The 25485-nt window shown below is 34.2% G+C and overlaps 4 protein-coding genes and 1 long non-coding RNA gene across 6 annotated transcripts in view; 4 read left to right on the top strand and 1 right to left on the bottom strand.

Annotated features, from left to right (window-relative positions):
• Positions 1-240, top strand: part of LOC135210086 (uncharacterized) — a 31527-nt gene extending 31287 nt beyond the window's left edge. Inside the window, exon 5 of the long non-coding RNA XR_010313450.1 lies at positions 206-240. This is a non-coding gene — a long non-coding RNA (uncharacterized LOC135210086). The remainder of the gene's footprint in view (positions 1-205) is intronic.
• The window catches only part of LOC135210085 (low-density lipoprotein receptor-related protein 4-like), a 471815-nt gene that overhangs the window by 52866 nt on the left and 393464 nt on the right, over positions 1-25485 (bottom strand). The window lies entirely within an intron of this gene.
• LOC135210509 (uncharacterized) lies at positions 4467-9326 on the top strand. 2 transcript variants are annotated; one of them, XM_064243392.1, is made up of 6 exons: positions 4467-4558; positions 5208-5350; positions 5919-6032; positions 6785-6900; positions 7759-7926; positions 8559-9326. In XM_064243392.1, the coding sequence occupies exons 2-6, from the start codon at positions 5245-5247 to the stop codon at positions 8625-8627; spliced, it is 573 nt and encodes a 190-aa protein (XP_064099462.1). In that variant the 5' UTR covers positions 4467-4558; positions 5208-5244; the 3' UTR covers positions 8628-9326. The 2 variants fall into 2 exon arrangements, with proteins under 2 accessions (XP_064099462.1, XP_064099463.1); XM_064243393.1 differs by having other exon boundaries at positions 4551-4572.
• Positions 11407-18078, top strand: LOC135210508 (uncharacterized). The gene is made up of 7 exons (XM_064243391.1): positions 11407-11523; positions 12502-12665; positions 13952-14089; positions 14738-14823; positions 15788-15934; positions 16803-16914; positions 17951-18078. The coding sequence occupies exons 2-6, from the start codon at positions 12521-12523 to the stop codon at positions 16869-16871; spliced, it is 585 nt and encodes a 194-aa protein (XP_064099461.1). The 5' UTR covers positions 11407-11523; positions 12502-12520; the 3' UTR covers positions 16872-16914; positions 17951-18078.
• LOC135210507 (uncharacterized) overlaps positions 21077-25485 on the top strand; it is a 4440-nt gene continuing 31 nt past the window's right edge. The window contains exons 1-6 of the mRNA XM_064243390.1: positions 21077-21116; positions 21599-21796; positions 22504-22620; positions 22938-23038; positions 23879-24025; positions 25361-25485. The exon at positions 25361-25485 is cut by the window's right edge and continues 31 nt beyond it. Of these exons, the coding sequence (XP_064099460.1) occupies positions 21637-21796; positions 22504-22620; positions 22938-23038; positions 23879-24025; positions 25361-25447 (612 nt within the window). The 5' untranslated portion in view covers positions 21077-21116; positions 21599-21636 and the 3' untranslated portion in view covers positions 25448-25485. The remainder of the gene's footprint in view (positions 21117-21598; positions 21797-22503; positions 22621-22937; positions 23039-23878; positions 24026-25360) is intronic.

The raw sequence follows: 25485 nt of genomic DNA, 5'->3' as shown, positions 1-25485 counted from the left end.
TATATATGTATATATATTTATATATGTATGTGTATATATATTATAAATACTAACACGCGTATATATATATATATATATATATATATATATATATATATATATATATATATATATATATATGTGGACGTAGTCAGTACGTATAAATACATTTACATTTATGCCTCGTAGTCATCACATGTGAACTCCAACTGCTTTATACCCACAGTGCTTCCAGCCAGATGGCAAGTTAGAAGATTGGGTTAGCTGCTGGTATGAATGCCTAATCAATTTGTAAGTAGAGAAACTACTTTGTTTTTTGGATGATGTTCCAGTACCAAAATTCTATGATTAAAAGCCACAACAGGATTCCAAATTAGAGTCGATATGATATTCTATCTTAGAGAATAATTTGTAAAATGAACTAAACTTGTCTGCAAGTCTGGAGTGGGGTAATAGGGCTGAGATCTACTTTTCTTACTGATGTTGTTGCGTAACTATACTTTAGCCACACCTTTTATATATTTATGTAACTTGTATTTGAAATCAAAACGCACACCTAATGTTTATATGTTAAATTTTGAATGTACGTGTATGTATGTATGCATGTATGTGTATACATATACACACAATTTCGCATATACGTATATATACATACACACACACACACACACACACATATATATATTATATATATATATATATATATATATTATATATATAACTGAATCACGAATATATATACATGAACATACACACACACACACACACACATTTTTTAATATATATATATATATATATATATATATATATATATATATATTATATATATATATATATCTATTATATATATATATCTATCTATAAATATATATATATATATTAATAAGCGAATCCCACAGGAAAATGATAGTCAGAAATCCAAGCGCTTTCGTCTTTACTGAGACATTGTCAAGGAGCTAATGAAATACAATGGAGAGGAAGGTCTCAGGAACACAACAAGATCAAGAATACCAGATGGTTAATTGTCAAAAGGGTAAAAATTAAAAGAGATAATCCAGGATTATCGGATATCACACGGTCACAAACCTAAACATAAATATTGTTTCCAGTAATATAAATGTCAAGAGTTTAGTAATGAAAAATTTTCCTAAAGATCTTCCAGGCTGCATATATGAAATTCCTTGCAAAAAGTGTGATAAAGTCTATTACGGACAGACCGGTAAATCTCTTTCACACGTCTCAAACAGCAAATATCGAATGCATTATTCGTACATATGAAAGATTTAGACCATCCTATTAACTGGAGTCAAGCAAGAGCCTTAATCCCATGTAATGACACAGTTCAAGGAATTTCATTGAATCTTGTTTCATCAAGTCAAATAATAGAAATGTTCTAAATTTAAGTCTTGGTTTATTTAAACTTGATGCTTTCATAATGAGAAAAGTTGTAGATAAATATAAGCAACAAAATTAATATATTCAGTTTTTACATGTTTTGGACTGTAAAGATACTTTGTAATTTCGGTTAGGGTCAAATCTGTTTAGGTTTGTGACCGTGTTATATTCGATAATAATGGATTATCTCTTTTAATTTTTACCCTTTTGACAATTAACCATCTGGTATTCTTGATCTTGTTTTGTACCTGAGACCTTTCTCTCCATTGTATTTCATTAGCTCCTTGACAATGTCTTAGTAAAGACGAAAGCGCTTGGATTTCTGACTATCATTTTCCTGTGGGATTCGCTTATTTATGAAGTCACGTGCATCTACTGTGATTTTTTAAGCACACACACACACAAATATATATATATACATATATATATATATATATATATATATATATATATATATATATATATATATATATATATATGTATATCTACATATATATATATATACATATATATATATATATATATATATATATATATATATATATATATATATATATATATATATATAAATGATTCTAAATTTGACTACTTTCCAGGCCCGACCACTGCTTGAGTGTGCTTTACTATGATGCGGAAGGGAGAAAGTCTGGTCGACGAATGAAACAAATAAATTGCTTCATAAATACAACTGTTTTTAAATCTCCTGCAAAGCCAATAATTCTAACTAAGCTATATTGTCTTATAAACTCGACTGTCCTCCTTATTTTTCGTTTCGCTTACTCGGGGAGTATGCCTCGGGTAAGACAGCCTAAAAAGGTCTGGGGAAAAGGTGTTTTGCTTTGAGTTAGAAGATACATGAATTTTAGGATAGGATATTTATGATTTATTTATTAGAATGAAAATGGAAAAATAATCAATAATGGGCATGTTAAACAGTACAGAAAAATGATCCCTAATAAAATATAGCGTATTTATTTTCATTTCCTCTAGTGAAACACCGCTCTATTTGACCGTCGATTTTTGGCACGTGGCCCAAGTAAGCTGGCGGTTGGATCACTCCTTGTTGCCGTAAGACTATAGTAAATTCACATTAACCGTGCATTTGATGTCTAGGCCAATCCCTTACGACGCTCCTGATTGGCTGTTGATAAGCCAATCACAGGGCTGGAAACTCTCAGTCTCTCTCGAGAGTTCACATAAGCAGGATGTATGTTCCATTTCTCCTGAGGGATACGTCTTTCAAAAGTATCCCTCAGGAGAGGTGGAACACATATCCTACCTATGTGAACTCTCTCAACAGACTGAGAGTTTCCAGCCTTGTGACTGGCTTATCAACAGCCAATCAGGAGCGTCGTAAGGGACTGGCCTAGACATCAAATGCACGGTTGATGTGAATCTACTATAGTCCTGTCTCCCTCTGTGGATAACAATTCGCTTATTCATTTTCCTCTTAAGGGGAGCGTTCCCTCTTTCACTGAATATTCAGTGCGATTCTTGGACATTATCTCAGGTGATTCTCAAGTCATTCGACGCCATCAAAATCACGAAGGCTGAAATTAGAGCCTTTTTCAACGCCGTTAAAATCTCCAGCGCGTCTAAACTGTATTAATTCAGGATGTTGTTGCGTAACCTTCGATTTTTGGCACTACTCATTTAATGTGAGTCATCGTCACAAGGTCTTGTTCTGGAAGAATTGAAGACGCCTATCACACGCCTCACAAAACTCTTTTTTTTTTTCTTGCTGCACCATAAAATTCATACGCTCCTGGTTACATAATTCCACTAGAGTGTGTTTGTAGTATGCCGAATTCCAGTCGGGAATTTGTTTGGAATCGGGACAAATCAAAGCAGAGGCGCTGCTCCGAGTGCCAAATCATAAAATTTTGAAAGGGAATCAAACGGCGGTGAATTTGAAACGAAAATATTAACGCTGGTCAATACAGGAATATTAAGTGGATGGAATTCTTGACTAAGGTTTAGCCTCTATTAAAGTTAGCTGTCTTCCTTATTCGTCTTTATATAAGAGCCTAGTCCTTTCTCCGTATAGGGTTCACACACACACATTATATATATATATATTATATATATATATATATAATATATATATATATATTATTATATATTATATGTATACATACAATATATATATATATGTATATAGAGGTGTGTGGGTGTGGTGGTGGGTAAAATAAATTGTTGTTTTGTTAAAAACAAGGATAACGTATCAAGTTATAAAAGACACATTAAAACGATGTTCTAATGGGCCTTTTATACTTTATATAATATATATAATATATATATATAATATATATATATATAACTATATATATATAATTATTATATATATAATATATAATCTGGATAATATTTTCTATATCATACAATATGTATGTCTATATCTCTATATATATATATATTATATATTCATATATCTAATATATATATATATGTGTGTGTGTGTGTGTGTGTTATGTGATGTTGTAATAACTGAATCACGAAGTTAGTAACGTGATAAATCCATATATAAAGATATAGCCACGAGGGAAGATAAACAAACACTAGTTGTTTATCTTCCCTCGTGGCGTGTATACTTTATATATATATATATATATATATATATATATATATATATATATATATATACACTATACAGTTTATATATTACACACACACACACGCACATTACATAAGATCTGAAAACATCTAGAGCACGTCAAATGTTGCCAGGCACAAAAAAAAAAAAAAAAAAACATTCACGCGGCCACTACCTTCAACATCCTGCATTGTAGGCCTCGTTGTGCCCAGCGAAGCCACATTACCACCCATTTCTGAAACGACGTGTTTCCCCCAAGGTCGCCAAAAAAAACACCTTTTGTGTCATTTCAAACGGTTTGAATGGAGTCAGCCCATTATCCGCGGCCGCTATTACGGGTTGATACCGCGGTATATAGTGTTTACCAACCGGAAAAAAATCAGAATACATAAGCAATTTCGTTGATTTTTTTTCAGGACCTAATCATCACCGCCGTGGTCACAGCCGGGACCAATATGCGCTTCGCACGTCCTTTCCAGAAAATATAGACTAAATGGTTTCCAGTCCCCCACCCACTTCCTTTCGGCTTTCCTATATATGATCAGCGGCGCCTAGGCACTGCCAATCCTTAGCTGAGCGGCACTGAACACGGTGAGTCCTTTTAGGTGAGATGTGTGTCTGTGTGTGTGTGTGTGTGTATGCATATATATATATATATATATATATATATGACATTTGCATAAAATGCGTATATATAATATATATATATATATATATATATATATATTATATATATATATATATATATATATATATATATGTATATATGTATGTTATATATATAAATATATATATATAATATCTATAATATAATATATATCCATATATATATATCTAAGTATAAAGCGACCGAAGAAAAGTGAAACACTGGAGTAGCTGCAAGATCTTTCGACTCAACGTCCTTTACTTAGCAGACAGACGTTGAGTCGACAGATTTTGCAGCTACCCCAGTGTTTCACTTTCTTTAGTGGCTTATACCTTTATTTATGCATTTATCACGTTACAAACTTTCGTGATTCAGTTATACATACATCTACATACATATATATATATATATATATATATATATAATATATATATATATATATATATATATATATATATATGTATATCTATATCTATATCTATATATATCTATATCTATATCTATATATATATATATATATATATATATATATATATATATATATATATATGTAATGATATAAACGATCCATGCCCATTTTATACTTCGCAACAGATCGACTTCCATTTATCGACAGGAATAAATTACAATCATGGCTAAGTTCTCTGCTGTTCTCATGATGGCGCTCCTTGCGCTCTCCGCTGCGCAGTTCAAGAAGGAGTGCAAGGATCCCAAGAAAATGCTCTTGGCTATGTATGGTGAGTGAATTGAAAAGAAAATGGTGACATCTATTGCTGATATTCTTCTCTATCTTACTGGTGTCTGGTCATCTGCTCCTAGTCTTCAGATAAACATTTGCTGTCACTCTCGACTTAGCTGCTTTGTTTAAGTGTTTCATGTCTGCTGCCGTTGATGACGCAACACCTGTTCTTTTTCCCATCTTTACTAGTGTTTCCTCAGGATTCTCGTCTACTCTTTCTCTCCCTCTTTCATCAATGATCTCTTGTCCACCTGTTTACAAATTTTTGTTGTGACGCCATGGTACATTTTTGCATCAATCAATCAATGTTTACAAATTTCATGCTTTTGTTGATGCTTCAAGCATATCTCATCTATTAATGTTCACCATAAGCGAGAAAAAAATGATAAAAATTCAAATAGCATTTCTTTAAATTTAGGAAGTGGTGTCCCATACAGATAAGTATAATTTTGTAACTTGCTTATTTAATCGATCATCTTTCGGTTTACGAGGAAGAATTACAGATGTGTACTATATAAAATGATTTAATACAATTTTTTAATGTATTCATCTTTCTATTTTCACAGGAATCATATGTGACACTGACAACTGCGGTGCAAATGCCCAGTACTGCATGGACTTGATGGAACCACCTATTGACCTCTGCAATGCAAAGGAGCAATGCAAGCAGGAAATGCTAGGTAAGACAGTGCTTATAAGAATTAAGTCACGACACGTAATTACTAGAAAGTAAATGTCACTGCTAAATGACATAAGTAAACGCATGAATAATGCAAAGGCTTATCACTTTCATCTTTGACAATTGAGACATGACTTCATTGAAGAGAGACAAATGGTTTAGATTGTCAGAAAAGTAATGACACTCACTATATACCCCTCAAGTATATATATATATATATATATATATATATATATATATATATATATATATATAAAGTATATATCATAATATAAAGTATATATATGTGTGTGTATGTATATACACATGTATATATTATATAAATGTATATGCATACAATATGTATGCATATAATATATTATATATATATATATATATATATATATATATATATATATAGTGTGTGTGTGTGTGTGTGCGTGTGTGTGTGTGTTTGGTATATACACATGTATAATTATATAAATGATATGCATACAAAATATATGCATATAATATATATATATATATATAATATATATATATTTATAATATATATATATTATAATATATATATTCATATATATGCACATACACACACATGCAGATGCAAGTTGCTTTGAAGTTTAAGACCTATATATCAAATGTCGCCTCTAAAAACCTTCATTGTTCCCCAACCCTACCACCTCAAGCAACACAAACTCAAATACACTACTAAGCCGTTACAGTGTTATTTTTTTCAATTTTTATTTTTAAAACGAATATTTCTAACCCCAGGTTCCGGACCACCTCGTTTCCCGCCCTTCTTCAACGGAGGAGAAGGAAAATTCGGTCCAATGTTTGGAATGATCAAGGAATGCGTCGCTAAAAAGATCCAGGAGAGCGTAGGAGTCGTAAGTATTATTATTATCATTATAATGTACTTAGGAAGCAGACCCTCTCTCAAACATACTTTATTAAAAGTAATGGCTACTTCGGCAGCGTTACGCTTGTAGAGATTCTTCTCTATTTTCCGAATAGCGGCTTTTTCCGTGCTACTTAAACAGGCTAGTAGAGAGAGCCTATACAGGGTCAAAAATCAGTTTATATATTTGAATTTTATAATGATGATTCCACTCTTGAATCGTCTGCTGACGACGATCGTGTGTCAATTGCTAAAATAAGGTTGGTCTGATACGAGAGAGAGATATATAGGGTGTTTTCCGCTGCATGCCTCAGTGTAACGTATTACGCATTCCTGGTATATAGCAGGCAAATTTTACGCCAAAACACGAAAGTTGCACCATTCTTCAAAAACCCTCATTACATATACATATATATATATAATATATATATATAGTATATATATATATATTATATATATATATATATAACATATTATATATGCACACACATACATATGTCTATTTATATATATATAATATACATATTATAATATGCCAACTACACACATATGTATAAGATCTATATATATAGTATATATATTATATTTTATATAATATTATATATATATATAATACATATATAAAGATATATATAACACATTTAAGAATATATATAAAATTTGGTATTGAAAAGAAGGGGTTTTCTCACCGACACTCCACTGTACATCTACACAAAACTTCAAAACGGAAAACCACCCATACCATCAAACTTAAACAAAACAATCAACATTATTATCTGACCCAAAAATCTATACCGTTTACAACAATACTGAATGGGCGTCCTTATACCTTCGAATCTGATGGCAGGAATACCTGGAGAACAACCGAGAGAACAACACCATTAACTATCTGAACGCCTTGGCGATGAAGAAGCCAGAATTCCCAGAGGGGCTCAAAACGGCGCTCCTGGATGCTGCCTCCAGCGAGAAGTGTGGAGCTGCTAGTGCCCCCAGCGATGCTGCCCCTGGAGACGAGGTATGAGTTCCGAATCACTCTAGTTTATTTTCCCGTCGCGTTTTGATTGAATGGATTCGTTTCAGTTCGGGAAATGATATATCTACTTTCATTTTTACTTCTAGTTATTGCAGTATTGATTTTTTTAAATCTTGGCTTTTTCTTTTTCACTTCTTTTTCTTTATTTCATTTTAGTTCATTTTCACGTATTTATATTTTTAATTATATTATATATTTGTATTTATTTATTTAGGAAGTCATGGATTTCATTTGTGAAGTAATGTAATACTTCAATTTGCGAACTAACTTAATACTTTGATTTTTTAAATAATGTATTTACTTTGTGAAATGATGTATTTTCCATTTTGCTTTGAGACATACTGCATCTAATTTGCGAAGTAATGTATTTACCTTAATTTGTGAAAGAATGTTATTTATAGTGCCCGAGTCGGTTCACATTATATTAATACAATTGGTAATAGTTTTTTATATATATATATATAAATCTCCAACTTGTTCTTTTTCGTTTTTCTGTTGACTAATCGTTCAAGTTTTCACTCCAGTTCAAGTTCCCTCATCGAAGTTCTTGCAAAGATAAACAGCAGCTGATCTGAAGGATATGTTTAGCCTCATTTCAATTTTCTGTTCCCCAGATGATGGACGACCTGAAGTACAGAGTATGCATTCTCAAAGCTTGTGTTACTGCCAAGGCTAACATGTAGAAGTAGAGAGGTGGGAACCTTCGCTATTCAAGTCCTCAACAGTTCGTCTGTGAATCTCCAACGTTTAAGCACTGAAGGTCCAAACAATATGTCAATATTAAATAGTGACCCGCTAGGACTGATATTTCTTTGAGGTCACTAGTTTTATGATATCTACAGTCTTTTGTTTATGTTTTTAAGGTCATTCCAACAGGCCGCTAAGGTGGACACATACCGGGTTAAAACCCTTCGGGGTCACACTGTAGGAAAGATTCAATTTTTTTATATGCCCAAATGTTACCTCTGTTTGAAAAATATCTAATTTTCTAAATCTCTGCAGCAGTTCATCCTTAATGTAAAAACAAAATTATTACTTCATTCTGACCAAAGTACTCCTTCAACTCATGTTCTGTCAACCACTTACAAAAACGATGAAGCGAAACTGCATTTTCGAATTGCAACTTTACTGAATAATCTCAGACTTATTTGTTTAAAATCTAGCAAGTTTTGCTTCGAGGTAACTTTTGAGAGTAAACCGTTTTCACCTAATATTTCTCAAACTTATATTGAAATTTTAATTAGAAGTATATTCAACTTGAATACTTACAAATATTTACTATTGTCTTTGAAGAAGAATGCACGCATTGCAAATGATTAATTTCCAACAATGCAACACAGATAAATATATTATATTACCTAGAATAAAATTCATTGCCTTTATATTTATGTTTTTAAATAAAACACCCATTTGTTGAAAACATTTACGATGGTATAACGTTTTTACAGACGTTTACTGAAAAATATTTACAATGATATGACGTTTTTACAGACTTTACTGCAAGACATTTATTATGATATAACTTTTTTACAGACGTTCACTGCAAGAGTTTACAACAAAATGACGTTTGTACAGACTTTACTGCAAAACATTGACGATGGTATAATGTTTTTTACAGACGTACACTATGAGATATTTACGATTGCATGACTTTTTACAAAGATTTACTGCGAGACATTTACGATGGCATAACGTTTTTACAGATGTTTACTGCAAGACATTTACGATGATATAATGTTTTTCACAGACGTGTACTATGAGACATTTACGTTGATTTACTGTAAGACATTTGCGATTATATAATTTTTTGTACAGACATTTACTGCAAGATTCGACATTCTCAAAAAAATGGAAGTCGCAGTTTACTAAGGAGCTTTCGGGTGGGTTCTGAAAATTAAGTAAAGACACTTAACATAATTTGCTTAAAAGATCACCTAATTTATATCTTTCTGCAAAGAGACCATATTTGGGTAGTCACACGAGTGAAGAGAATCGACAAGGAGTGCCCAAAACCATAGGGGGAAAAAGAAGAAGTATTTAATAAGGAAAAATGTCATAATATTAGTAAACAAAAAATCTAAAAGTAAATGAAGTCATTCGGTAATATAGAAAGGTTGGAGATGAACACATCAACAATAAACAACGACAAAGACAAAATATTAATGAACAAAACTTTTCTTGAATCAAACAAATACATACTATAAATATGAACGTAAGTGAAGTGGAAAAAAGGGGGTGATTAATACATCAGCAATAACTCCTGACAGAGTACAAATGTCAGCAACTCCAAACCTACCTCGAATTCTACAACAATTACATAAAAACTGGAAAACTAGAAGAATCAAGTAAAATCCAATCCCATCGAGCAGAAACGAGAGACGACAAGACGAGCCTGCACGAGCCTTCACAGCAATTACAGACAGACTCCAGAGTCGTAGGAATCACAGCCGAACAGAGTTCAAACGTCAATAGGACGCTTATGATCCAATTTACTGGAGGGAGTAATGGACGACAGGATATCTCGTAGGCCTTGTGTGGTTGTTGTTTGTCTCCGGTGATTTCGTGTCATGGAAAATGAAAAACAAGGATTGAATGGTTTTAAGCAAGAGCTTTTAGTTTGATGCAGAAAATATGATATATAATATATATATATATATATATATAATATCTATCTTATATATATATATATATATGTGTGTGTTGTGTGTGGTGGTGTGTGTGTGTGTGTGAGTGTGTGTGTTGGTATATATGGCTGGTAAAAATGCTTCCCGTTACAACAGAATTCCATCTAATAAAAGGAGCCTATAAAAACGCCACACTATAGATAATAAGTACTAACTTCAGAGACTGCTGTCTCTCTCTTCAGGCAGTCTCTGAAATATAGTACTTACTGTCTATATTTTGGCGTTTTTATGGGCTCCTTTTATTAGATATAATATATATATACATCTACATATGTATATATATGCATATGCAAATATATATGTATGTGTATATGTATATAAGCAAGGAACTGTTTTTCTTAACAAGAGGGTAACTATCGGTAACTATCGCATTCGTCTTCTGCTCAGGACCTCCCGTTTATTGTGCAAAACGGCTTACTGTTGCAAAAGGAGATATCTTACTCTACTAGAGCATAAATAGAAATTGTCACAAAGAACAGGGTCACCCATAAGTAAACAGCAGAGACGGAGAGAGAAAGGAATATTATATAAAGTGAAATTTTACTGCAACTGCTACTAACACTAAAACACATTGTTATCATCAGTATATATTTGATATTGTATGTTCCGTGTAACCCTACTCCACCCAAAAACAAAAGCCTAGTCAAAACGCGTTCACTACAGATATTTGAAGTTATAAAAGACGATGTCGACCGGAAAAAAATATCTCATCGAGAAAGGGTAATTTCACGGACAGGAAGATTTCGTCCCACAAAAGCACAGAGAACAAAAGCGAATCTCTAATCACTTCCATTCTAGGCCTCCGGTATATAAGGCACAGTGCCACTAGATAACTTCACTCTCCACAGGAACACAGAGCAGTGAGTTTCACCCCAATCTCATCTCTGGATCTAAGGTACCAGTTGACCCGTTTGCAATTTTGTTGTAAACGATTCTTTGTTTGTACATCTCAGGTTGTTTGAAATTCGACTTTTCTAAGTTTAGAATGAAGGGAAAAAGAGGATATCGGTTGTTAGGAGGCTGGATTTTTATCAAGATTGATTTGACGATATTCTGTATTATTTTTTGTAGAGTTGGAGCTTTTAGAACGAAATTGGAGAGATGAATGTCTTAAATTAGAAAAATGACTGTCTTAAATTGGGAAAAATGAGCCTGGGTGAATGGTGGAGTGAGAGAGGCCACAGAAAGAAAGGCTTTCTTAGGACGAGAGAAAGGTATATGTGCTAACGATGTAAATAATTATAGGAATTATTTGTTAAAGGGACATTTATTTACAGGTGTTCATTACAGCTCACCAGATAGATGCACATTCTTTTATTTTTACAGATTCTGGGGCAACCGTACTCATTATCAATATAATATTTTTCTCGAATGAGTTACATAATCTAGGAATGACATATCCGACAAAAACTTTGATCTTTATATATTGTTGTTCTCCACAATTACACCTTTGCTCACCAAGCTGGTCTTTGACACAATGTTTACAGTCTTGGTCCAAGACCTTTTATGAGTCTCTGCCGTCCTCACTGACCCAGTTCAATGACTTTGAGGATCTGGTCGTGATGACTGACCCCAGCACTATCCCATCTGATAAAGTGATCCGTGCTCTTTGCTGCTTTTTGGTCATTGCAATAGTGTTTACATATACTATACCTAAGAATTTTATGACCACACGGAAAAAAATATTCACAGAACATATTTTTGCTGTAACAAACATTTTCAAAATATACTGTCAAGTTAATTTGACAATATCTTTAAAATTGAAATGGAAAAAGACCCCAGTAACAATATTTGAATTGTTGTGAGGGCAAATATGATGACAAAACCCGTCCATTTATACTTCCCGTGAGATAAAGGACTTTCTATTTCGCAGGAAAGGTCGTCCTCAAACCATGAAGTCCACCGTCTTGACCACCCTGACCTTCTTCATAGCCATGGGTAGCACCTTGGCCATGAGCCGCCTCAAAAGGTCAGGTCACTGGGAGGACGATGAGAAGGAGTGCAAAGACCCCTCCATGATGATGACTAAGATGATAGGTGAGCTACATTTACCTGCTTTTATTATATAATATCTGTATGTCTATCTATCTATACATACTTATATAATATATATATATATATATATATATATATATATATATATATATATATATATATATATACACACACACACACACAGTATGAAAAATATGAAAAACAAAGGAACTAGTGACTAAGTTCTAGAACTTTTGAAAAAAAAACTCTGTCTATTTATTTATATATATATATATATATATATATATATTATATATATATATATATATATATATATATATATATGTAGTGTGTGTGTGTGTGTGGTGTGTCTGTGTGTGTATACACACACAGTATGAAATATGCAAAAACAAAGGAATCAGTTACTAAATTCTAGAATTCTGAGGAAAAAAAAAAAAAATTATCAGCATTCCACTTTCTAACGAAACGCTCCAAAATAATTCATAGTGACAACTGTATGTTTTTTTTTTTCTGTTTTATAATTTTGGTGAATGACGCAATCCTGTATTTGAAGTTTTCTTTCCTCCAGCTTTTAACTTGACTTCTCTCTCTGACGACTCCTCAATCTCAGGTGTTTGGTATTTTCAACTTACAGTATGATGTACCGTTACATGCCCCATTTTATATTTGGTGCGAATTATCGTACGCTTCCATAAGAATGAAATGACGGCAGTTAGTCTGATCGATGACCTGCATGATTTCTCTTCATCCTCTCTCTCTCTCTCTCTCTCTCTCTCTCTCTCTCTCTCTCTCTCTCTCTCTCTCTCTCTCTGTGAAAAGTAACATTTTCGTCTACCGTTCTGTTGAGCTCAAGGAGCGAATCCCTCCTCCTCTTAATTGGCCATTATGTTTCCAAAACGCCAAACCTTTAAAAATACAAAATAAAATAAAATAAAAACAAAAAAACTTTCGTTGAAAAGTCCATCGATTCTCTCCCAGCTTCCGTTTCCTCCAGTTGGTGTAACCTTTCGTCTTTCAAGAAACTGGTCCTTTTTTTATCAGGTTTCATTAGGTCTGCCCTCATTGAGCACGTTGGGCTATCCCATTTCCTGCCATCTGCCTCTGCTAAGAAGGAAAACGGCTCCATCCATTCTGTTATCTGGAATTGACTCCCAAACCACCCCCCCCCCAAAAAAAAACCTTTCCCCCCAACCAACAACCCTCCAACCCTCTTTTATCAGGTTTCATCAGGTGCCCTTTGAATGTGGGGCAATAGGCTGTTGTCTCTTCCACCTGCCTTTGATATAAAAGGAAAACTGAATCCCCTGCTTTCAATATGCAACTTGCAGGCATGATGTGCGACGACGCCCACTGCGCAGAATACGCCCCCAAGTGCGTCAAAGCAATGATGCCACCCGGAGATATGTGCACCACCATGAAGGAATGCAAGCAAGAACTGAATTTAACTATGGGTGCAGGACACGATGGTAAGACTAGTCTCAAGTTTTCATTTATCTTTGGACGAGTGAAGACTTGATGTATTACGTTCTTATAATTTGGTTATTGAATTATTTTTTTGCTAATGGAGGATTTTTTTTGGCAGACATAACTACTATTTATAAGATGAAATCTTATAAATGAGGAATATCTTACTGTAAGGAATGAATAGATTATTCGAGTCATAGCTGAATTATTTTTGGTAATGGAGTTTTTTTAAAGGCAGGAATAACTAATGTTTGTAAGGGGACATCTTATAAATGAAATATCTTAATGTAATGAATAGGTACATTATTCAAGTTACGGCTTTTTTGTGTGTGAGTGTTTTCAACGAAAATATCTCATCTTAAAATACTTTCAACCCTTCTTATTCTTCATGTGAAATTATTTGAAAATGTCAAAAAATGTCCCTGTGCATTATATAATATATATGTACACACACACACACACACACACACACACACACACACACACACACACACCACTCACACACACACACACACATATGTATATATATATATATATATACATATATATATATATATATATATATATATATATATATATATATATACTTCTCTCGGAGTGAGCAAAGAATCTATTAATAATTGTCTCATTATCCCCTCCTCTCTCGAAAGCAACCAATAAGCAAAAGATGATGACTCAGTACAAGAAGCCCCTGATGGAATGCTGCACTAAGAAGCACATGAAAGCACTTGGAATGGTAAGCTACTGGAGTTCTTGTATGTCGTCTGAAGAATCTGTCTAACTCCTCTAACAGTGAGGGATGTTACAGGTGGGGAGGGAGAGAATTAAGAATTAAGTCGTTATTACGCAGGATGATTTCACATTGGGAAATCAAAAATGACACTAAAGTAAACAAATGCTAAACTTTCGCCAGAATCGATGAAACTAAACCATAGACACGTTTTCATATAAACCATAAAAGCGTTTTCATAAAAACCATAAACACGTTTTCATATAAACCATAAACACGTTTTCATATAAACCATAAACACGTTTTCATATAAACCATAAACACGTTTTCATATAAACCATAAACGCGTTTTGATATAAGGAGACGTTCAGTGATTCATCGTAAAAACAAAATTGGTGTTGAAATAACTGACATCAACAAATACAACGTAACTTTCCAATTGTAACACACAAATAACAGAGGGACACGTTTGTTATACATAAATATATAGATAATAAAAAAATTAAACTCATTTTCTAACATCACTTTAAAAAATGGAAGAAACAGTTTTATATGAAATCCGTTCATAGCCATAGATTTATTGAATTCTTTTTACACTGGCTAATGCGTCCAACATGAAATTGATTATGCTACGTGCAGTTTACGTATGAATGTAAGTCAGATGACATTACCTCAATCAAATACCTGAACTATAATTATTATTATTATTTTTGTATTAGTATTATTAGATGAAACCTATTCACATGGAACAAGCCCACCAAATGGGCCACTGACTTGAAAGTCAAGCTTCCAAAGAATGTTGGTTCCAACCTCCCACCACTAAGGACCCAACGCTGCAGCAGTAACTGATCATAATACAGAAAGCCAGTGATTTTTTCCATCGCCCTGGGGGAGACGCGAGGAAAAATATAATTTTAATCAAAATGTTCCAGATAATCCAAAGAAGTAATGCTTTCCATTTTCCCCGCAGGAGTATGTACCAGACAACCTCAAAGCGAACACCCTAGCCCTGATGAAGAAGAGCGTCAGTATGTCCACTGAACTCACCGATAAGACCAAGAATGACATGCTGTCAGCAATGGACGGCGCATGCGCAATGCCCAGTGGAAGCTACAAGGTAAGTCATGCGGTTTCTTTTCAAAATCAAGCCGTTAATTCATATATTTCCTATTCAAGACAAGTAGAAACTGTAATTCATATGTTTGCTTTTCCAGTCAAACCTGTAATTCACATTTTTCCTTTTCAAGACAAGTAAAAATTGATTCATATGATTATTTTCTTTTCAAGACAAGTACAACCCGTAATTCACATATTTCCTTTTACGACTATTACTCGTAATTCATATATTCTATTTGCAAGATAAGTACGACCCGTAACTCATACATGTATTTTCAAGACGCGCACATACAAACTGTCATTCACATATTTTCTTTGCAAGAAAGGTCAAAACCTTTTGTACTTTCTGAACCTCTTCAGGGGGCGAGTTGCAATATGGACTGATAATCTACACTGCATACGGAGTGCAACTATGGTATGCCAGTGACAAGGGACACGGCTTCTGCCAGCCTGAGATAGAAGGGTATCGGTTATTCTATATATCCTGTTTAGGAAGAGAATGTTCTTTATGTAAAGTCCACATTTCGCATCTCAATCCTCAGGGATTACACAATCACTGAGTTATTAATGAGTTCCCCTGTATATTAAGTAAGGTCTATATCGTCGAGAACAACCCGTTTGGACCTCTCCGACGAGAATTAAGAACCTTAACGGAGCAGCCTTGTGAAATGAGGAATTTTCAGAATCTGTTCCCTTGACTCAGTAGAGGAGCTCTTGCTGATCTATTTGAGCTGCTTTGTAACTTCTGCTGTCATTTTCGTTATTTAAATTGTGCTTTTTGGCTTTTAAGTGGCTGCCTGACGGCTGCACTTGCTTTGGGATTGGTTGTTTCAAAGACTCGTCTTTTCATTCAAATTCTCCTCTTTCAGATGATGGATATGGCGATGTCTTCGATCTGCCTAACAAAAACTTGCGTCAATTCCATGACTCCAAAATAAGGGAAAAGGATTCTCACCCAACATCAACTCTGAACACACCACCGTAAGTGCCAACCGCCGGGATACCATCATCCCCTTTGTCATATAGATTAGCCACAATAGTTAGAACAGTGGTTCTCAACCTGGGTTGCGCTGGGGGCGTCAGCAATTTCCAGGGGAGGCGCGAGCCCTTGGGAAAAATTAAAAATGCTCTAATTATATTCGTTTTTCTCTTCAGAAGTTTGATGAACTAATATTCAGAAGTTTACGAAAAATTGCAAAATATCGCCTTATAACGTAACTTTCCTTTAGTCTACTACTCTAGTTAGAGTGTTCAGGCCGACCATATTATGTAATTATATACCTCCCTTCCTCTTCTCTTTATTTCCATATTCATTTTAATCTGGGAGGGAATTTGCCTTATAGGTGCAAGAGGGGCGTGGGGGGAAGGACCAACTCTTGGAGGGGGCGTGGCGGTGAAAATGTCAAGAACCACTCAGTTAGAATGATTTAAAAGAATCTGGGCGAAGAAATATCCTCATGCAACTTTTTGGGTCGTTTATAACAAAAGTACCTGGGAGTGGAATTCAGTTTCAAAGGGAATTTTCCTAACGTAGTATACCACTACGTATATCCTAACGTATAAAGTGGTATACCAACGTATACCACTTTAATTTTTTTACCATATAACTTTCACAATTCTTCTTACATATTTGCTTAGGTCACCTGTTAAGCAATGTCCTGTATGGCTATAGTCACTCTCTTTGTTTATCTATGATCCATTAAGTCCCTTTTTTTCTAACTGCATTTCAGTTCCTCATTGGACGAGTGGTTTACGTGCTCGCCTACCGATTACGTAGTCCCGAGTTCGATTCCCCGCTTTGCCAGCGTGGAATCGAATAAATTAGTTTCTGGTGATTAGATATTAATTTCTTGATATAATGTGGTTCGGATCCCACAGTAAGCTGTAGGTACCGTTGTTAGGTAACCAATTGGTTCCTAGCCACGTAAAAATACCTAATCCTCCGGGCTAGCCCTGGGAGAGCTCTTAATCAGGTCAGTGATCTGCTTAAACTAAGATATACTTAACTGCATTTCAGGGAACCAGTTACAAGACCAGTCGCCGAATGATGAAGCTTTACAATCAACAGTATCTCAAACTTTTCGACCAGTCTGCACTCTGACAATGTAACTGATGAGTATTTGCATCACAATAAATCACCCGCATTAAAATCATCTTTCACTTGAACCTCCTGGCTAGGGTAGCGCCACGGCCCGGTGCAATATAAAGAATAAAAGTGTTGGTACTGCAGTTACTCAAAGATATACAGGTGTTTGAAAAAAACACATACATACATACGTAAATACATATCAGACCAAAATTGAGGAGACACTAAAGAAAGGAAGAAGCATCAAGTTGATGAAAAGAAGACTTGCAACACGGCGCCACCAGATATTTGCTTTAAAGGATGAAAATGGAAATAGTATCAACAAAAGAGATGGAGTGATACAAATTGCCGAGGATTTCTATACAATGCTATACAATAGTGATATAGGAAATAACTTTGTCCATAGAAATAATAAAACCCCTGAGCCGGTACCAAAAGTAACAGTAAGAGAAGTAAAGAAAGCATTAAATGGAATGAAAAGAAACCAAGCAACAGGAGAAGATGGCCAAACAATTAATTTAGTAATAAATGGAGTAGATTTCATAATAGTCAAACTCGCTGAACTTTACATAAAATGTTTGCAAGAATGCTCTATACCTACAGCTTGGAAAAACATTACCATTATATTAATTCACAAAAAGGGAGACACAAAAGACCTGAAAAATTACCGCCCAATAAGTTTACTCTCAATAAAATATAAAATATTTACAAAGATTATTTTAGGCCGAATGGAAAGACAGATAGACTTTAATCAACCAAGAGAACAGGCAGGTTTTAGAAGCAGGTGTTCAACAACTGACCTTATCCTTATGATTAACCAGCTAAAGGAAAAATCAACAGAGAATGACATACCACTATGTATGGCATTTGTAGACTATGAGAAAGCTTTTGATTCTGTTAAAACTTCAGCAGTAATAAAAGCTTTTCAAAAACAAGGAATAAATGAATCTTATGTTAGAACACGTGTAGTACAGCAATCCTGAAACTACATAAATGCAGTGAGAAATTTCCGATTGAGAAAGGAGTTAGACAGGGAGACCCCATCTCTCCTAAATTATTCACAGCGTGCCTAGAAGAAGTTTTTAAGAATTCAGATTGGGAAAATGTAGGAATTACCATTAATGGGGAATACCTTAACAACTTTAGATTTGCAGATGGCATGGTTCTACTCAGTGAATCAGGAGAGGAATTAAAAAAATGATAGAAGATTTGAATAGAGAAAGCAGAAATGTAGGACTGAAAATGAATGTGAGTAAAACTAAGATAATGTTCAATGACAATGCAGAGACAATAAATAAGGGTTATGGACGAACCTCTGGAGATTGTTAACGAATATACGTATTTAGGACAGACAGTAAGTGTTTCCCCAGGACATGAGACCGAAATTAAAAGAAGGATAAATATGAGATGGAGAGCGGTTGTCAATCAGATGGTCCTACCAGTATTAACTTATGCATCAGAAACTTGGCACCTTACTAAAGCCTTAGAACATAGTTACAACTCAAAGAGCTATCGAAAGAATAATGATGGGAATAACACAAAGAGACAGAAAAAGAGCAACATGGATACGAGAACAAGCTAAAGTAGAGGATATTCTAGCAACAAGTAAGAAAAAGAAATGGACGTGGGCAGGACATATAATGAGAATGTCAGATAATAGATGGACGAAAAGAATAACAGAATGGGTCCCTAGAGATTGCAAACGAAGCAAGGGAAGGAAGAGAAGACGATGGATTGACAAGCTAAGAAAATTTGCGAGAATTGTCTGGCATAGAAAGACCATAAGCAGACGAGAGGGGGAGGACATGTCTGAGCTGAGGCCTTTGTCCTGCAGTGGACTAGCAACAGCTGATGATGATGATGATATAGTATGTATGTATATATATATTATATATATATATATATATATATATATATATATATATATATATATATATATATATATAGTCATCAGTAGGGTTACCGAAACTCAGAAGATCAATTAAAGAGTTTATTATGCTACGTTTCGTGTCATCCTGACACATCATCAGTCTGTAATATAAAATCAATTCACATTATAAGAAATATATAATTAAGTTTACTTCCTCTTTTAAAAGGAATATATGAAATACTAAAGTTATTCATAAAAACTATTGTTAAAAGCTACAAATACTAAAATTATTTACAAGGCAACGTTAAAATTGACGATATTTAGGATTAAAAAGGAATATTAGCCTTAACAAAGCGAAGGATAAGAAAGGAATGGCTGTAGGACCGTCGTCGTTTGCCCAGATCTCGACTACGCCAAGAGAAGCTGAGTAGAGGATTGACCAGAATTGAGGGAAGGAACGAGGTACTTGATTTGTAAAGACTCTTATCCTTCGCTTTGGTAAGGTTAATATTCCTTTTTAATCCTAAATTTCGTCAATTTTAAAGTTACCTTGTTAATAATTTTAGTATTTGTAGCTTTTAACAATAGTTTTTATGAATAACTTTAGTATTTCATATATTCCTTTTAAAATAACAAGTAAACTTTAATCATATATTTTTTATAATGTGAATTGATTTTATATTACAGACTGATGATGTCTCAGGATGACACGAAACGTAGCATAATAAACTCTTTAATTGATCTTCTGAGTTTCGGTAACCCTACTGATGACTACATGTTCGCACCTTTTGATATATATATATATATTTTTTTATAATATCAAATTTAAAAGTTTTATAATATACTATAGATATATCCTATATATATATATTATCTATATATATATATCTATATATCTATAATAATATTATATATATATATATAATATATATTATATACCCTACCCTGTGTGAACAGGTTTCATCTACTGAAAAAAGAAAATAATATACGAGATTGGAGACCATATCCGGTCGCTCACATCACCATCCTGAACGAATGTTCAGGACGAATAGCTTCCGAATGCGTGAGACCGATTACAATACCGAGAAAGAGACAGGGGGTGGGGAGGGGGGGGGGGCCATCTCCGGTTTTCGCTTGGTCGGTCACTCCGCAACTCCCGGAGTGTATAAAAAGGAGTAGCAGAGGTGGGTGACATCGCACTTGGAGTGTAAAGCCTTGAGAATTGCCGTGAGTACCTCCGTCAGTTTAATAAGTCTAGGGATACTTGACTCTCATCATACGTATACTAGGTGTATGCATCCTAATACACACACACATACTATGCACGTACAAATAAGTAACTTTATTTTGATGGGTTTTCATTTTAAAATTATTGACAAACAAATATTTTTACACTTTGAAAGAACGCATCAAAATAAAAGTTACTTTACCTTGGAATTTCATATTCACAGTTAATGACATTTCATAAATATATATATATATATATATATATATATATATATATATATATAGTATATATATATATTACAACACTTGACCAGAAATATATATCTTATAATATAATATTATAATATAATATATATATAGATATATATATATATATATATATATATATATAGATATATATATATATATATATATATAATATATAGACACACATATCTCTAGTGCTTGAAATAAACTTCGATCTTCACTCTGTTCCAAAATAGAAGCCGAAAAGAACATTGCCCCACAGCAGCAACCAGAGATGGCCCTCATTTTCGTGAGTCTGCTGTCCCTCTCCTTGGCCATGGGGACCACCGAAGCCATTCGGCCCACATCCCTGGATGGCAAAGGAATCCTCTCGAGTATCCTAGGGGGAGACGAGAACTGCCCTGATCCGTCGGAATTCATGGTCAAGTTGACAGGTGGGACATTTTCCTGTTGTTGTTTTCTTATTTTTTTTTATCTTCAATGGCAATTACACTGCATGTCTTTACGCTGCGTGTTTGATTTGCACTCTCATGCAGAATTACATGGGCTGTATATGATTCAAGTGTCAGTATGTAATGCGTTTACTTGAATGTCATTTTATACATACATACATACATACACAGACACAGACACGCGCATATATGTATATATTATTGGTATAACTGAATCATGAAAGTTAGGAACGTGATAAATCCATAAATAAAGATATATGCCACGAAGGAAAACTAAACGAAGGAGGATCTGCGAGACCTTTCGACGTTAAACGTCCTTTACTAACGTGTCGAAAGGTCTCGCAGACCCTCCTTCGTTTATTTTTCCTTCGTGGCATATATCTTTATTTATGTGTGTATATATATATATATATATATATATATATATATCTATATATATATATATACATACACACACACACACACACACACATATATATATATATATATATGTGTGTGTGTGTGTGTGTGTGTATGTGTGTATGTGTGTGTATTTGTACGTATAGCAACATTACAACTAATCACAGAAGGTTCCAGAGACAGCACAACACCGCAGTCACTGTCATATTCATACATTAAGGTATAGGGGAACCTAATAGAGGGTTGTGCACCCTTTGGTGTAGGTCTAATTCAGACTCTTCCTTCCACAGAAGCAACATGCTGCCAGGGAGGCTGCGCTAAAGAAGCAGCTACTTGCATGCAAGACTTGACACCAGATAATGTGGACAAATGTCTCGTAATGAAGGAATGCAGACCAAAGCCCAGTGGTAAGGCGCTTTTCATACAAGTATCTATTTGTTAATTTTTGTAAAAGTCGGTGATGACAATCTAAGATGGTTTATGCTTGTATCATAAAAATTATCTTCTAAAGAGTTTATTTCAGGACCGTAATATCTAATGAGAAAAAGAAGGATAAAGAATTTAAAAAAAAAGTCACTGATTACACTCAAAATGTTTACACTCATATTGTAAAAATCCTCTTCAAGTTGGTTATTTTAGGACAGCAATTCGCAACACAAATAACGGTTTTTACATGTTATTTCCAAGGAAAAATTCTACAAAAACGTGTATATTTTTTTTCTAGACATCAGGACGATCCTACAAGGGGGCGGTGAGCCACACAAGGTCATCATGGGAATGATAGTCGAGTGTTCTGACAAGAAGAGGTTCCAGGCGATGAATATCGTGAGAATAATTTCCCCAACTTTTCAGCATGAAATAACTATCTAATTTATAATATAATATAATATAACTGAAGGAAATATAACTTATGATTAACGCATTCCTTCAGTGATCACGTGAATTAACTAGGTTCGCCTATTTTGGATTTTATAATGCTTCGTTTCTTCTAAGCATCTGACGGGTGCTAGTTTGATGAAATTAAAGTAGAAATATGAAAACTTATAAAGTGAATTAATCAACTGGATTATAATATTTCGACAAGCTTTTATAATATATACATATATGCATACACACACACACACACACACAACACACATATATATATATATATATATATATATATATATATATATATATATTATTATATTATATAATATTATTATATATATATATAATATTTATATATATAAAAGAAAAGCCACGGAGGAAATTGAAACAGGAGAGAGGAGGTTAAAGGACAGTAAGTCGAAACACCTAGCTTCACTCCGCTGTTTCAATTTCGTTAGTGGTATTTGCCTTTATATATATATATATATATATATATATATATATATATATATATATATATATATATATATCATATAAATATACTTCATTAGTTCCACATGTATATGTATATATTATAAAAGCTTGCAATGATACAATTAACAACAGGACCACACTTAAACTGGACGGTATGCAGTGGAAATATTTATTCAGGAAAAAAGAAGTTACAAGCTTTCTTGGACTAACGGATACCAGACGAGATATCTTGTACCTTTTCCTGAAGAAAGATTCCCGCTATATACTACCAAGATTCAATGAGGTCCTGTTAGTAATATATACATAAACATATACACACAGACGTTCGTCGAGAACGACCCGAAGCAGAGCGAGCTCAACTTCCTGAACAAAATCGTTAAGGACAAGAACCTGGGCACCGTCGGGCAGGCCATAGTCAGCGCCGTTGAGACGGGCAGGTGTGTCCCGCCCAAGAAGGAAGACTTCACGGTGAGTGTCTTTTGAACTACTTGACTCAAAAATGAAGACCTCTACATAGCTGTGGATCTCTCCTGGATAGTTCTGGGGGTCGTTCTCTGGAACTAATATTTCTTAGGGATGGGGGTCATTATCTTTATGATATTTGCAGCCTTTTGTTTATGTTTTTTACGGTAATGCCCAACGGGCTTGTGGTACTAAAGGCAGATACATACTGGGTTAAAAACCTTGGGTTTCACTATGGAGGAAAGATCCCTAGCTATTATCATCATCATTATTATTATTATTAGTTTGCGATGACGCAGGTTTTTGGTAACCTATTTAAGACGATAAAAAAAGATGATTATTATTTACATTCACTTTTTTTTCTGGTTTTCTCAAAACCTACGTTGTTCCAAAAGAGAATCTGACTTCTGGAGACCTGGGTCACAAGGCATTTTTTCGGAAGGTAAAAAAATGTAACAGCCTGACATTTTTATTTATTTATTCATTTATTTTTGCTTTTATTATCTAATAAGTGATGTAATGGTGGGGTAAAATGTGCACAATGCTGGAAGCCGGACTTGACAAAATGGCCCGTCTCTCCAGAGTGTAAGTAAGGACATTATTTTCTATCCAGTATATTTTAACCGGTTTCTAAGTTTCAGTATAAAATCAGATCTTACAAGTAAATACGGGCACAAACTACGAGCGAAACTTAAAATTTGTAAAGAAACAAAAGCAAAAATTTACAACTGTATTATATTTAAATGGCAAAAAAAAAGATAAAGTTACCGCAAAATCTTCAAATTTTTTAATCTGTTCATCTTGCAATGGTGTAATTCTGACATACGGAACAGAGTTAAAAAATTTAATTAGCGTAAACGTCACATCTTAAACCTGATACTTACCTGATTAAAAACAGGTGAGAATTGTCATCATAATTATCAAAACAGTGTAAACTTGACACCCTGATTAACTCCACCCGACTGTAAAATAGGTTAGTACTATCAATCCCAAAGATCAACAAGTAAAAAATTCGTCCAGTATGAAACTCCCAACTACGACTGGGCAGCACTCAATTGCTCCCCAGACGCAGTCAAGTAAAGGTGCCTCGACGATACCTCCGGAATTGGACTCGGCGGTGCCAGACGCATGCTCCATGGCTAAACTTATCCTTAAATAAAATCAAAGCCTACGAATGCTAGAGGGCCGTAATTTGTTATATTTGATGATTGGGCAGTGTATGACCAACCTACCAATCTGTAGGCCTCTAGCCTCTGTAGTTTTAAAGGCCTGAGGGCGGACAGACAATGCCATCTCAGTACTTTTGTTTTACAGAAAACTAAAACGACGACTTTATTGCAGATCGGAGATAAAATCGGATACCAAGTCTGTCTTCTGAAAACGTGCGCAGACTCCAAGGCTGCGGCTGCTGCTAAGCCAGCGAAGTAGAAACTAACGGAGAAGGACAGGAAACTGCTGACGGGAAA

This window comes from Macrobrachium nipponense, chromosome 39 (genome assembly GCF_015104395.2).
Source record: "Macrobrachium nipponense isolate FS-2020 chromosome 39, ASM1510439v2, whole genome shotgun sequence".
Classification (NCBI taxonomy): Eukaryota; Metazoa; Arthropoda; class Malacostraca; order Decapoda; family Palaemonidae; genus Macrobrachium; species Macrobrachium nipponense.
Note: the sequence above shows the minus strand (reverse complement) of the source record. Positions and strands in the feature narration are given on the sequence as shown.